Raw genomic sequence first — 12,212 nt, 5'->3', positions numbered from 1 at the left:
GAGAAAACAAAAGAAAGAAATCTATGGAGGTCGAATGAAAAGAAAACTTATAACCAAATTAATGCAAAAACTTTAATGAAAACCAACAAAATGAAATAAAATAAAATAAAATGAAAAAAAAAAAATTAATTTTAAACAAAATTTAAACCACAAAGCAAATCAATATTACTCATTTGTAATTAACATAAATGATATCTCCATTTTCCAATGGATATCCAACAGAACAGCTCAACTTGTCACCTTTATAATTGGTGAATTCCATCCCATTAATATTTAAACCGTACTTCTGGCAATACTTAGTGCAACATTTCTCAAAAAGAAAGCTAGTATCTTCCAAGTCCTCCTCTGTTACTTGAAATTGGAATCCACATTGTTTGAGCATTGATCGACGTCCCACAATCCGCACGGTGAGTAGCTTAGTTGGTTTGCAAGGCTCATTCTCCGGTTCTATCAGAGTTGGGGACTCACTATCTTGAACAGCTGGATTTTGTGGAAGATCTCTTCTCATAGTGTCTGTAAAGGAAACTCCATTATTATGATTGCTCCGCTGATAAAGTCTGATAGGTTGGTGGGAGATGACTGGTTTCTCAGTTGCAAGACGAGCATGATGTACTCTTGATTCGGGAATTCTTTCAGGTCTAGGAGAAATCCCTGATTTCAATTTTGGCGACGGCGCTGTTTTTAACTTTGGAGAAGTTGCCGCTTTCATTTTTGGGGAAGATGAAAGATTATGCGAGCGACTGGTATTTTTGAGCCTGTCATTTTCCAATGCCAACTCTTTTAATTTTTCCAAATTATCTATCAAGCTTTTTTTGAGAAAATTGTTTTCCTGGATTATTTCCCCACGGGAATCAGTTAATTGTTCATTGATATTTTCAAGCTCTTGTATCTTTTTTTCAGAAACTTTGAATCTATTCGCTAATGATTCATTCTCAATTTTCAAATTTTGATGCAATTTCTTATAATTCGACAACTTTGCCTCATATTTACTTTTGATCAAATTTTCAAGTTGGGAAATCTCTACTTTTAGGTTTGTCACTTCACTAATCTTGTCGAATTTATCTTTCTTCAAATTTCTAATTTCTTTTTTGAACAGTTCAGATTCTTTAATGAGGGGTTCTTTCTCTTTCTCCAAAGTTTTAATTTGATATTTCAAAGTTTTCAGTTCGTTTTGCAAAATAACCATCCTTTTCTTTTCTGCAATTGTTAAAGGTCCCGATCCCATGGCATCGGTTTTCTGGTGTTTATAATGAGTCAACTGATCTTTTAATCCATCTATCTTTGTATTCAATATTTTCTTTTCTTCATCGTCAATCTCAGTATATTGGCGAAGATGGCCTAGCATTGTGCCGAACCTATCCTTATTTTCTTCCATACATTCTGGTTTTTGTGGGAAATCTTTGAAAAGCTGATTTTGTGGTTGTTGTAATGACGCAAATATGGTAGGAGAGTAATTGGACTTCATATTTGGGGATCTAATTAATGGAAAGTGATAAATATTTTCTGTATGGTGTTTGCAAAATGGGGAAAACAAGTGGAGGTCAGTGGGTGGATTGTCCGCTATATAAGAATAGAAAATGAGAGCAAAATCGAGTTATTCTTTGTACATCAAGGAAAAAAAGTTCCACAAAGAGCATAAACAGCAAAGTATGTAACTGAAAATGTGTAGAAAAGCTTCCAAGACGTGGTTCTCATGCGATGGGGGCGATGGGTGTACACAAATAGCAAAGAGATCTTTGTTGAGGCACCAGCGCCAAAAGGTGTGATCCGATGCGCTTGAGGGATAGATACTTTCTGTCTTTGTATGTGACTTTATTCCTCTATTGTTACTATTTGATCGTTTCTACTTCTCTTGTTATGTATTTCTCTTTTGGAGACGGTGAATAGTGGTTTTGCGTATACAATAAACCAACCACCGCAGATATTCTCAAGCAGAAGAGTTCTATGGATGGGGGAGTGCCAGGATGGATGCTGACCCTGGATTGAGTGAAGTGGCAACCATTAGCGATCTTCAAGTTGGTGGTGGTCATCTAGCGAAACCAAATGACTATATAGAGCAATAATACTATGAAATTTGCACTGGCAGACAAGTTGAGACCCCGTTTAACGTTCACCAAGTGCAGCCTCCTCAATATCCTTAATGGCCCCCTCCTCGGCCGACGATTCGCCAACTCTAAATTCCCCGAGAGGGTTTGTTTACCTTTTTCCGCAAACGGCCATGTTCCCACCCAGACGGTGCACCTTGAATCTGCGTGCGGTGAGAAGATTCATAACGTCACTTCCTACCTATTATATACGGCTATGTTATACAGATATTATAATAAGAAATGATTAACCCAAGATGTTGTTCGCTTGCTAATCGAGAAGTAATCACCCCTTGTGTTTTCCTATCGTGTATATTGAAATATAATCATGTCGAGAGACCTTATTGTAGTGTTGGGCCCGTATATATGCTTATGAAAGTTTAAAAAGATACCAACAAAACAAATAAAATGAAACTCTATATTATGAAATCAGCAATACTATAAATTTTGTCTTCCGCTACTCGATAAAGATGGTATTATAAAAACTAAGTTTTGAAAAGCGAAGGAGATGACTTGATAAATCAGGAGCATGAGCTAACAATAATTAAACAACTAAAGAAAGAAAGAAAGATTGGCTTATAATATATGAATCTTACCGGGTTTTCTTGGCGTCACTGAAGCTTTGGGTTCTGCCATGATATCTATTTCTTACGGTCTCAGCACACACCTTTTCCATCTTGGATGCTTCTGTCAAGTTGGAGTACTTACCATCTCTAAATCCATTGATAGCCCTCGATATTCTTCGCTCCCTTTCACTGGTAGTTAGTCTTTGACTATTTTCGTCTCTCCCGTTGATTTTGTAGAAAGCATTTTTCAATGAATTGTAATTTACATCATGGGCACTGGCCGCAGAATGGATGTTTTTATAGGTACCATTATTCAAATCAGCCAACGCTTTTTGAAGTCTTCGTTTCTTCTCCTCCTTTGCGTCTTGTGATGGCTTTTTATTGGTTTGCTGGTATGTCTGTGGGGTGTTTTGGAGAGATTTGGACCGTGGCTTCTCATAAAGCTGATGGGCCAGCAGTAGTAATGGCGACATTCCTTGGAAGAAGTCACTATTGTCGGACATTCGTGCTAGTGGTGATCGACTAGGAGATGATTGTGATGAGGTGGGTGGTTGCTGGTGATAAGGATTAAGCTGTGGCTGGTATGAATTCAATGGAGTTAGATTGGGAAAAATTGGAGAGCTATACGAAGAGCGATGAAAACTGTTTGGGCTCAGTAGTGGAGGGGAAGTGTAAGGCCACTGAGGTGAAGCTATGTGGTTCAAATATTGTGGATCTTCCAGCCAATCATTCTGTGCTTTTGGTTCTGGGATTGTTGCATTATTGCCGAAATGGCATTGGTTAATACCTTCATACTCAATTTCTCTATGTTGGTGGTCATTTAGAAGGTAAGCTATTCCCATTTTCTTCTTCGAAGATCCAGAAGCCATTTTATTTGGATATATAATGGTATAATATTATATTATATATGAGAAAAGAGTGGCAAAGGATATGATGGGATTTTTATCTAAGAATTTTGGTTGTGGAAATGGCCAGGTCACTTTTTCTATATGTGGTTTTTTTTTGTTTTTTTTTTATTCTTTTTTTTTTTTTTCAGATATATAAGAGGCTAATTATCAGCTTTAAAATATTCTGAGGTTATAAAATAGTTTGCTAGTTGTATGGCTCTTCGTTCTGCTCAGCTCATCTGAGGATATCTTCTTTGGTTCCTCATACCATGCTTGGGGATTGCATGTTGAAGCAGGAAAAAAAAAAAGACTAACGTCCAAACATCGGCATTTGGTGGGCGGGAACACCGGTTTATTATAATTCCATTACATCCTTCATACAAAAAAATAAAGCTGAAGAGTTTCCAAAAGAGTTATCATTCTTATAACAGCAGGAATTTGTCTATTATACGGTCGAGAAAACCAGAATCTCTGGCAATGAATGCTGGTGAAGTTCATGTTGAGGATTTCCCAATCCATGCAGGTTTTATTAATAGCACAGCTAAAATCAAGTACAACCGCCCATCAGGAATCAAACATGAAAAACAACGCGAAAATCCAAAGACTTGCATCGCTAAAAAACACACTAAAAAGAACCCTAGATACTTTTTTCAATTCTCTGGAGATCTGGTACCTGGGATCGTCTACGATGGTAATTCTTCCTCATGCCCGTCATCCGTTAGAGGTCTAGAGTTCATGCAGGTTGTGTTTTATTTATAGCAACATATCGTCAAAGGTCTCTGGTAATTCGTGTTGGCCAGATTCTTTCCCCCATATTGACAGGTATTGTGCTGCATATAAATTCTTTTAGGTGGTTAGGGTACTGAGAATGTTATTGGAAAGATACAGTAATGTACGGAGTGACCTTAGGCGGCGTTCTTAACAAAACAGAGTGAAGTGGCATATAAATATTAATAGGATAGCTAGATCGACTTGGGTTGAAACCTACTTTGTTTGATGACAGCTGAAATGTTTATACAAGTGAGTTGATGAATTATATACTCTTTAACGGTTTTACAGATGTTAGTCTCTTCAGGGAAAGTAAGTATGTCGAGAGACGAAAACTGAATATTCTCAAAAGAAACCTCAGAGGCCGATGAAAGTGATCAAACTTCAGCACACAGCTGATAAGCTATTCACTACATATATAAACCAAATTATAGTAATAATGATAATAAACACATAATATAATAATAATAAGAAAAACAATAACGATGATGAAACAACATCATGAAAAAAGAAAACAACGAATGAAGAGGAACAGAAAGTAGAGCCAGTTCTGTACTAAAACGAAGCTAAAGTCAAAGCTCTAGCAACATCAGTGTCACTCACAGCCTTATTAAATTCATCAAATGATAACTTCCCATCGCCATCAAGGTCGGCTTCCATAATGGTTTTATCAACAATCTGTTGTAATTGTTCATCTTCTAAGTTTTTGCCAACCATCATCTTTAGCACAATAAACAACTCCCCATTAGAAATATAACCATCTCTATCAATATCATATACTTTGAATGCAAACTTCAACTTTTCATCCTTGGTGGACTTACCACTAAATACACTAAGGGCGCCAACAAACTCTTGGAAATCAATATCTCCTCCACCATCTTCATCAAACACTTCCATCAATCTTGGGGCAAGTGGATTCGAGGCAACTCCGGGTATGGAAAGAAATTCTTCTTTTTCTATTGTACCAGACTTGTCCTTGTCAAGCTTCATAAACCTCTTTCTGAGACGGTCAATATCCTCTCTGTCAACTAATAAAAGGAAGATGTTAGTAATCTTTAATCAATCCTATCATAGATCACAATTCCAGATTTCAAGATCATCGTATATACCAAATTCCAAAAAACAAAATGGAATGTATATACGCATATATTAAAACATAAAACGCGTACAGTTGGTACCTTCCATAAGGTCATCAACAATCTTTGAAGATCCTGCACCCATTTCCACTTATAATTTACTTAATATTCTTGTTACTGTAATTATTCATTATCCGATCTTGGAAACGTCATCCATCTTTTTTTTACTCTTCCTGTATAAGTCAAGGGGAAAAAAAGAAAAGAAAAGCATGGCGGTGCGGTTAGCGTAAAATAAGAAGGATTAAGAGTTAATTTATATCAATACTTTCATTTTCGAAAACCTCGCATTAGATACAGTTTAAGTATATTGTCCCATTATTACAGTGCTTAGATTCTATTAATTGATCAAACTCACAACTAAAATAATGGCTCTAATATAATAACTAGTTATTAATCTAAATAAATAGCAATAAGAAAAGAGCAAATATCTTAAGAATAAATAATAAAAGAAAGATAACGTCATTCATATGGTATAGTAACAGTAACAATAATAGCTTGTTGACGTGACAAAACTAGTGAAGTAGTGTAGCTATAATAGTATTCTGTGCGATAGCACAAAGGGAAGAAACTCATAATTCAAGGACCACTAGACAGGCAGATAGATACTTGTAGAAATATATTCCTAAATGAGCACTCCAGTGCTGATGAAATTTGAATTTTTGAGATGCTTTTAATCACACCAGCGAACATTTAATCCAAATATAGAAACTACAAAAAAAATAATTGAAAATGTGAGAAAATTATTCCGGGTAGTCCAGTGCGCCCATGAACCGCCCCTCCATTTCATCAAGGTCATTTTCAAGGAATTTCACAACAATTTCTCCTTCTCCTTCCCAACCCATTCTAAGTGGCGTTAAAGTTGGGATTATTATCTCCCCATCAGTTCGATAGAACCTAACCTTCTCAATTGGATAGCCAAATTTCTTTCCAATGATGCGCATGATTTTGTAGAAAGTAACAGTGTTCTTCACTTTGTAGAAATTTCTCAGGTTAGTGTGGTGATTAATAATTTTGACGGTGACAGAATTGCTAGCACCAAGATTTTTCTTGGGATTCTTTTTACGTCTTTTCTTAATCGAGTCAGCGGTTATATCGGTATCATCAATTCGTGAAAGTTCTTTACCAATCCGCGCTGGGGTTGAGGTTTGATTGAAGCTTTCGGAAGCTACGGATTCATCGATAGTATCTTTGAATTCTGTTTCACTCTTTTGGATTCCACCATTCTGAGCACCAGTATCATTTCCGTTGGTTGTTGTCATGTTCACATCTTCCTCGTTCCCCAGGTTGGCTTTAGCTGGACTAGATAATGGGGTATTGACAGCACTTCTCAATATTAGACCTTGTTGATTGCTAGGTATTTGACTCTCGTGCTCTTTTTCTTGAGAAACAGAAGATCTGATGACTTGATCATCGATGGCAATATCTGATTTGCTTAAATCTTGGCTCGCTTTGGCACTACCTCTTTCGTAATCTTCTTTTTCTTTTTCTTCTTCTTTCTGGTTAAGGTCTTGGCTTGCAGCAACTTGCTGTTGTTCACCACTAGTGTTGTCTTTAATTTCAACATCACCATCCCCATCAATCTGAGCTTGCTCATTTGGTTCGATATCTTTATTGTTTTCCCCAATTTCCATTTTATCAGTTGCCTCCACAGCTTCGGTATTATAAGGTTGATATTGTGGTTCACTATCTCCATCAACCAATGATTCATTTCTGTTCTCAGTAACAGGAGATTCACTACTATTATCAGTGCTATTTTCAACAGCACGTTCAGGAACATTTTCCATCTCATCTTGCACCAATGCTTCAGTAATGTTTTCATCAATATTATGGGATTCAGTTCCATCATTTACATCCATAGTGGCTTCAACATCAATATTCTTTTCTTCTAATGAAGACTTTGCAAAACCATTTTTTTGAGAATATTGCTGTTGATCCATTTTTGGATTAGGGGTACCCTTTTCTTCTTTTTTTCCCTCATTATCGTCTTCTTCTCCATCAGTAAGAACAATAGTCACATTTTCTTCTCTTTTAGTTTGGGAATGAGAAACTACTTGTACCCCATCATCTTCAAGTTCTTCATCACCATCAGCATCTTTAGCTGGACTGCTTCTGAATATCGGAATAGTAAGTTTTGCTACAGGTCTAGGGGGAGACTGTGATATGTTTTTGTTGTTAGGGATCTCAAATGAGTTATTGGAACCACGATTAATCAATGGGATATTTATACCAGATATTCTTGGAGGGTTAGCTGACTTTTGTGGGGTTTCGGAATTGACTTTTGGTACTTTTTTATCGTTACCGAGCTCTTCTAGATCTCCTAAAAATTTTTCAAACCTCTCAAAAGATAATGCAGCATATTCTTTCATCTTTGTCTTCAATTCCTCAGCTTTAGATGTCACCTCATCAATATCTAGTCCTGCACTATTTTCAGCCGCTCGCAACTTGATTTCAAGCTCCACCACCTGCTTTTCTGTAGCAAACTGCTTGAATTGAAGCTCCATTTTAGATTCATCAATAGCACGAATTCTTTCCAAATAATCGGATTCAAATTCCACTAGTTTTTCTTGATAGTCTCGCTCCATCTGGTCCACTATTGTTCTATGGTCAGACTCAAGCGTTTGGAGCTTGGAAAGATGCGAAAACTCAAGGTTTGATATTGTTCTTTTGTATTGAGTTTCCTGATCAGATAGCTTAGACTTGAGAGATGAGTTCTCTTTCATGAGAGTCTTCAACTGCCCATAGAATTGGTCAAGTTTTGATAAGTCAGCCATTGTTTATATGTTGATGATGATAATAGTAAAACTGTACTAAGAATAAATTATTTAATGAGATAATTTTTAAATAGTAATCACTGCTGATATCAACCCAATAATTGGAAGCAGGTTTTCATTTATACCCAGCCAATCTCGAACGATGACTTAATATGACGATCACTTAACAAGGAACTTTCAAAACATCGTTCCCTATTTTTTTTCCTCCTCTTCATGTAAGTAAGTTGCGCTTACCCGTATTAGATAAATAGCTGTCAAGGTGAAATTTCAAGTCGCGTCCTTGGAGTTTCTTCAGGATCATAGTTGTTGAATAAATAATATAGGAATATGTTAGACAAAACCTCAGTATCAATAAATAAACAGAATGACACAATAATATTAAGATATTTGCAAAATATATACTTGCAACCCAAGGCTGAATGGCTAATGATCAATTTTCATCGCGTGACAAGAAAATAAGCACAAGCCTCTTGCCAATGGTAGTCAGTGTAAAGACCTTAATATAAACTGTTCTTATATTCTGTAATGTTACAATAAAAGAAATCTCTGACTCTCATATATGAAGCCATGACTACCATAGATAGACAGCTCCTTATATCCTTTTATTTATCTATAGTCTGCTTGCTACCACTCGAATATATAAAGTGAGCCTGATCTAGGTAAAATTGATCCACCGCATTTCCAAAGATGTTCCCCAATTACACATAGATAAATATTATTGTAACATGAATATTTTGCTTTGATTTTTCTTGTCTACATGACACCAAAGAAGAAAGAAAGAAAGAAAGGGAAAAACTAATATACATTCAATTCTATATTTTAACCACGACCCCTTCTTTTTCCATTTCGCCTTCTTCCAGACACACCTCCAGAAGAGTCCTTATTACTTGTACTATTATTAGAGGATACAGGCGTTATATTGCGACTATTTTTGGACTGTTGGCGCATTATAGTCAGGTAGTTTTCCATAAAATTCTTTTGGCGAACAAGGTTTTTATACTTGATGGCGTTAAACTTGTCTTCATTAATCAATACCATATTATGATTGTCGTCGGTTTTCTTCAATCCATTGCTCGCAGGTATCTCATTGCTGTTGAAATTAGGTACAATATCTTTATCATCTCCAATGCTGAACTCCAACGCCCTAGTCTTCATTTCTTTAATAGTATCCTTTCTTTTCAAAATCTCCTCAATGGTGCTGATACGAGCTTTCAACTTTCCCAAAGTTTCCAATTGATAGGAAACCGATGTAGACTTATTTTGGTATTCTGCTCTGGCCTTATCAATCTTCGAGTTAGCTTCAACGGACTGTGATTCAAAATTAGTAATTTCAAAAGAGAGTTGATCAATTAGCCTTGATTGTTCCTCTAAAACAGAATAGCTTATGCCTGTAGAGATAGTAGGAAAGTAGCGAATCCATTGGGTTTCTTGGCCTTCTTCAGGATTCTGAACTTTGCTAGAAATCGTTTGCTCGATCTTCGAAGTAATTTCAGATTTATTATCTCCTTCCTTAGGTTCTTTTTCCTTTTCCATTTCTTCCTCTTTGCCTTTTGCATTAAAATTCTCAACATGGGTTTTTTCCTTTTTCAGGTCTTCAATCTCCTTGTCAATTTGTAATAATAATTCGGATTCTTTACCATCAAGTTTTTCACTTCCCATAATCTCGTAAATTTTACTGATATCCCTAACCTCTCCCTTCATGGCCTTGACGAATTCCTGATTTTTAAAAATTGCAAACTTCTCAGCAGACTTAAATTTTTGGTATTCAGATAATAGCCTCTCGTGATATTTTTCTTCCTTGGTGATTTCTTTTCTCAACTCTAACTGTTTAGTGAAAACTGCTTTGCTAACCCAATTGTTCTTTTCAATTCTCACTTGCAAAAATTGGCCAATTTCATTTTCAAATAAAGTTTTCGCAGAAAAAGTCTTTAATAAATCGGTCAAACTATCGGAGCGATTTTTTATAATAGAGGTAATATTCCGGTTGTAGGTTTCAAAGTCTACTGGAAACTTATCAAGAGCTGGATAAAAGTGGAGGCGGGTACTTGCATCAAACTTGGCGCTCTCTGTTGCCAAACACTCAAGATTTTTGAGCGCAGATTCAGGAATCGAAGTGTCAAAAGATAGAAGAGCAGAAACGGAAGCTATAGGCACATACTTGGATGATGATCTATTGCTTTCAACCTTCAAGCGTTTTGCAGGTTGGCCACTCTGTTCAAGGTCCACCAAAGTTGAGTCGCCAAACTGCTTCTCTGCTATCAAATTTTCTTTAGTAGTTTCACCGAATTGCTCATTAAGTTGAGGGTAAGAACTGAAAATTTGTTGGTTGCGACCAATGAGCTCCAGAGTAATTTTCAAATCGGAGCTGAGTTTAAAATTATAGCTCTTCAAATTGAAGGACTCGATGGCCTTCCGTAGAGAATCTGATATTGGACTGGCTATTTTCCCTGTAGAATTTGATTCAAGATAATTAGACTTGAAACGATTCATAAAATCATCAAAATTACCAGGAAAATTAAGGGGAGGTATGACAAGTTTCGATAATTGTGCTCCTGACGATGGATCCGATAACCATTCGGATAAAGTAAACCATGAATCAGAAGATATTTCCATGCTAGAGGGCTGGTTAAAATTGACCCTATTAATAAGATAGAGACTTAACACCAAGAGTAGCAACTGCTTATCCTGGGTGTCTAGATCGTACTTTGTTGTCCTTTCATCAATATATTTTTTCTTGTAGATATTTTTAATCACCCCGTTTTTTAAAAGCCAGTTCAACGTGATAATTGTGGCGTGCTCAATCGACCCAGAGGCCAACATATATAATATGGGTAATGGTTCGCTATATGCCTGATATTTGCTTGTCTTTGCATCAATATAGCCGGCTCTCATCTTCTTTAAGTGATAATGGTCTAAATTGAGATAATTATTAAATGATATGATATAATCAAAAGCGATTGAATTATTGAGGTCAAGAAAGTCAAAATTCGTGCCAGGGTCTTCACTACTAAAAAATTGAAATTTTAATTGTGAAACAGTTATGAGATGTAACGTTAGACAGTATTCGCGGTTGTTACTCTTAACGTATTTCATAATCCTCCTGTGTTTTCTCCTCAAACGCTTTGTAAGATACGGATCATCCTTGCTGCTGATTTGACGCTTTCCTGTACCCAAATTAGATGACGGGGTTATTTTTGCAGGTGATTCATTGAATGGAGTAACTGTTTCTTCAGATTTGGCTTCAAAAAGCTTTGGGCCAGAATAACGCTTGTAGTTGACAAAACGGCCAATGAGAAGACTTTCAATAAAGTCAAATTCCTTAGAATTGTTAGAAAGCACAAGGACATTATACTTTTTGGTAGTTTTGGTGTTCATTGTTTCATATTTCGAGATTATTTGGTCAAGAAGACGGAATTTCCCGGAAACATTCGTCAACGAGTCCTTGGTATTCATAAGTAACATATTCTTCGGAATATAATGATTCACCAAAAGGTAAGGATTGTTGGATGCCAAGTTGAGATTCGTATATAGCATGCTGAGAAGCTCCGAATCATTTAATTTTTGAATGTTTGGCAGTTGCTGGGGGGTATTTTCCTTGTTTTCTTTTTTCCCTTCAGTAACTTCTAGTCCATATTGGTCAAGTAAATGTTTTGAATGGAGTCTGACCAAAAGCTCATTGATATCTGATTGGAAGCTTGTAAGTGGTGCAGGAAGACAGTATGTGTTGTCCAGACGCCTACTATTATGAACAATATTTGATAGATTCATTTTTGCAATCTCGTGGGGCCGTTATTGTGATAATACTGGTTGTTTATTAGAGTTACATCAATGGTTATTGTTACTACTGTTGCAGGAAATGAATAACCATAGTTTACCCGGATATGTAAAAATATTATCACGTGCATGTATTTCCTGGTTTCTGGGTGTTCTGTCAAATTGCAACAAAATGTGGTGTTGGGATGTGTGTATGACTAACCGCACCATGACATGCCTTGGCTTC

At 36.3% G+C, this 12,212-nt stretch overlaps 6 protein-coding genes across 6 annotated transcripts; 1 reads left to right on the top strand and 5 right to left on the bottom strand. All coding sequences in view use genetic code 12, as the record gives it.

Annotated features, from left to right (window-relative positions):
• Nucleotides 1–169: 169 nt before the first annotated feature.
• On the bottom strand, nucleotides 170–1,465 carry DASC09_043890 (uncharacterized protein; the record flags this gene model as incomplete). The annotated part of the gene is made up of 1 exon (XM_064997988.1): nucleotides 170–1,465. One exon carries the CDS (start codon nucleotides 1,463–1,465, stop codon nucleotides 170–172), a length of 1,296 nt encoding a protein of 431 aa, XP_064854060.1.
• A 1,211-nt stretch (nucleotides 1,466–2,676) lies between these two features.
• On the bottom strand, nucleotides 2,677–3,519 carry DASC09_043880 (uncharacterized protein; the record flags this gene model as incomplete). The annotated part of the gene is made up of 1 exon (XM_064997987.1): nucleotides 2,677–3,519. The coding sequence occupies one exon, from the start codon at nucleotides 3,517–3,519 to the stop codon at nucleotides 2,677–2,679; it is 843 nt and encodes a 280-aa protein (XP_064854059.1).
• A 495-nt stretch (nucleotides 3,520–4,014) lies between these two features.
• Nucleotides 4,015–4,296, top strand: DASC09_043870 (uncharacterized protein; the record flags this gene model as incomplete). Its single annotated transcript, XM_064997986.1, has 1 exon — nucleotides 4,015–4,296. One exon carries the CDS (start codon nucleotides 4,015–4,017, stop codon nucleotides 4,294–4,296), a length of 282 nt encoding a protein of 93 aa, XP_064854058.1.
• Nucleotides 4,297–4,860: 564 nt separating this feature from the next.
• On the bottom strand, nucleotides 4,861–5,526 carry CNB1 (calcineurin regulatory subunit B; the record flags this gene model as incomplete). The annotated part of the gene is made up of 2 exons (XM_064997985.1): nucleotides 4,861–5,333; nucleotides 5,475–5,526. 2 exons carry the CDS (start codon nucleotides 5,524–5,526, stop codon nucleotides 4,861–4,863), a joined length of 525 nt encoding a protein of 174 aa, XP_064854057.1.
• Nucleotides 5,527–6,181: 655 nt separating this feature from the next.
• Nucleotides 6,182–8,212, bottom strand: DASC09_043850 (uncharacterized protein; the record flags this gene model as incomplete). Its single annotated transcript, XM_064997984.1, has 1 exon — nucleotides 6,182–8,212. The coding sequence occupies one exon, from the start codon at nucleotides 8,210–8,212 to the stop codon at nucleotides 6,182–6,184; it is 2,031 nt and encodes a 676-aa protein (XP_064854056.1).
• An 819-nt stretch (nucleotides 8,213–9,031) lies between these two features.
• Nucleotides 9,032–11,980, bottom strand: DASC09_043840 (Hda2 protein; the record flags this gene model as incomplete). Its single annotated transcript, XM_064997983.1, has 1 exon — nucleotides 9,032–11,980. The coding sequence occupies one exon, from the start codon at nucleotides 11,978–11,980 to the stop codon at nucleotides 9,032–9,034; it is 2,949 nt and encodes a 982-aa protein (XP_064854055.1).
• Between the last annotated feature and the right edge of the window lie 232 nt (nucleotides 11,981–12,212).

Source organism: Saccharomycopsis crataegensis (genome assembly GCF_037102585.1).
Source record: "Saccharomycopsis crataegensis DNA, jcf7180000000084, whole genome shotgun sequence".
NCBI lineage: Eukaryota > Fungi > Ascomycota > Saccharomycetes > Ascoideales > Saccharomycopsidaceae > Saccharomycopsis > Saccharomycopsis crataegensis.
Note: the sequence above shows the minus strand (reverse complement) of the source record. Positions and strands in the feature narration are given on the sequence as shown.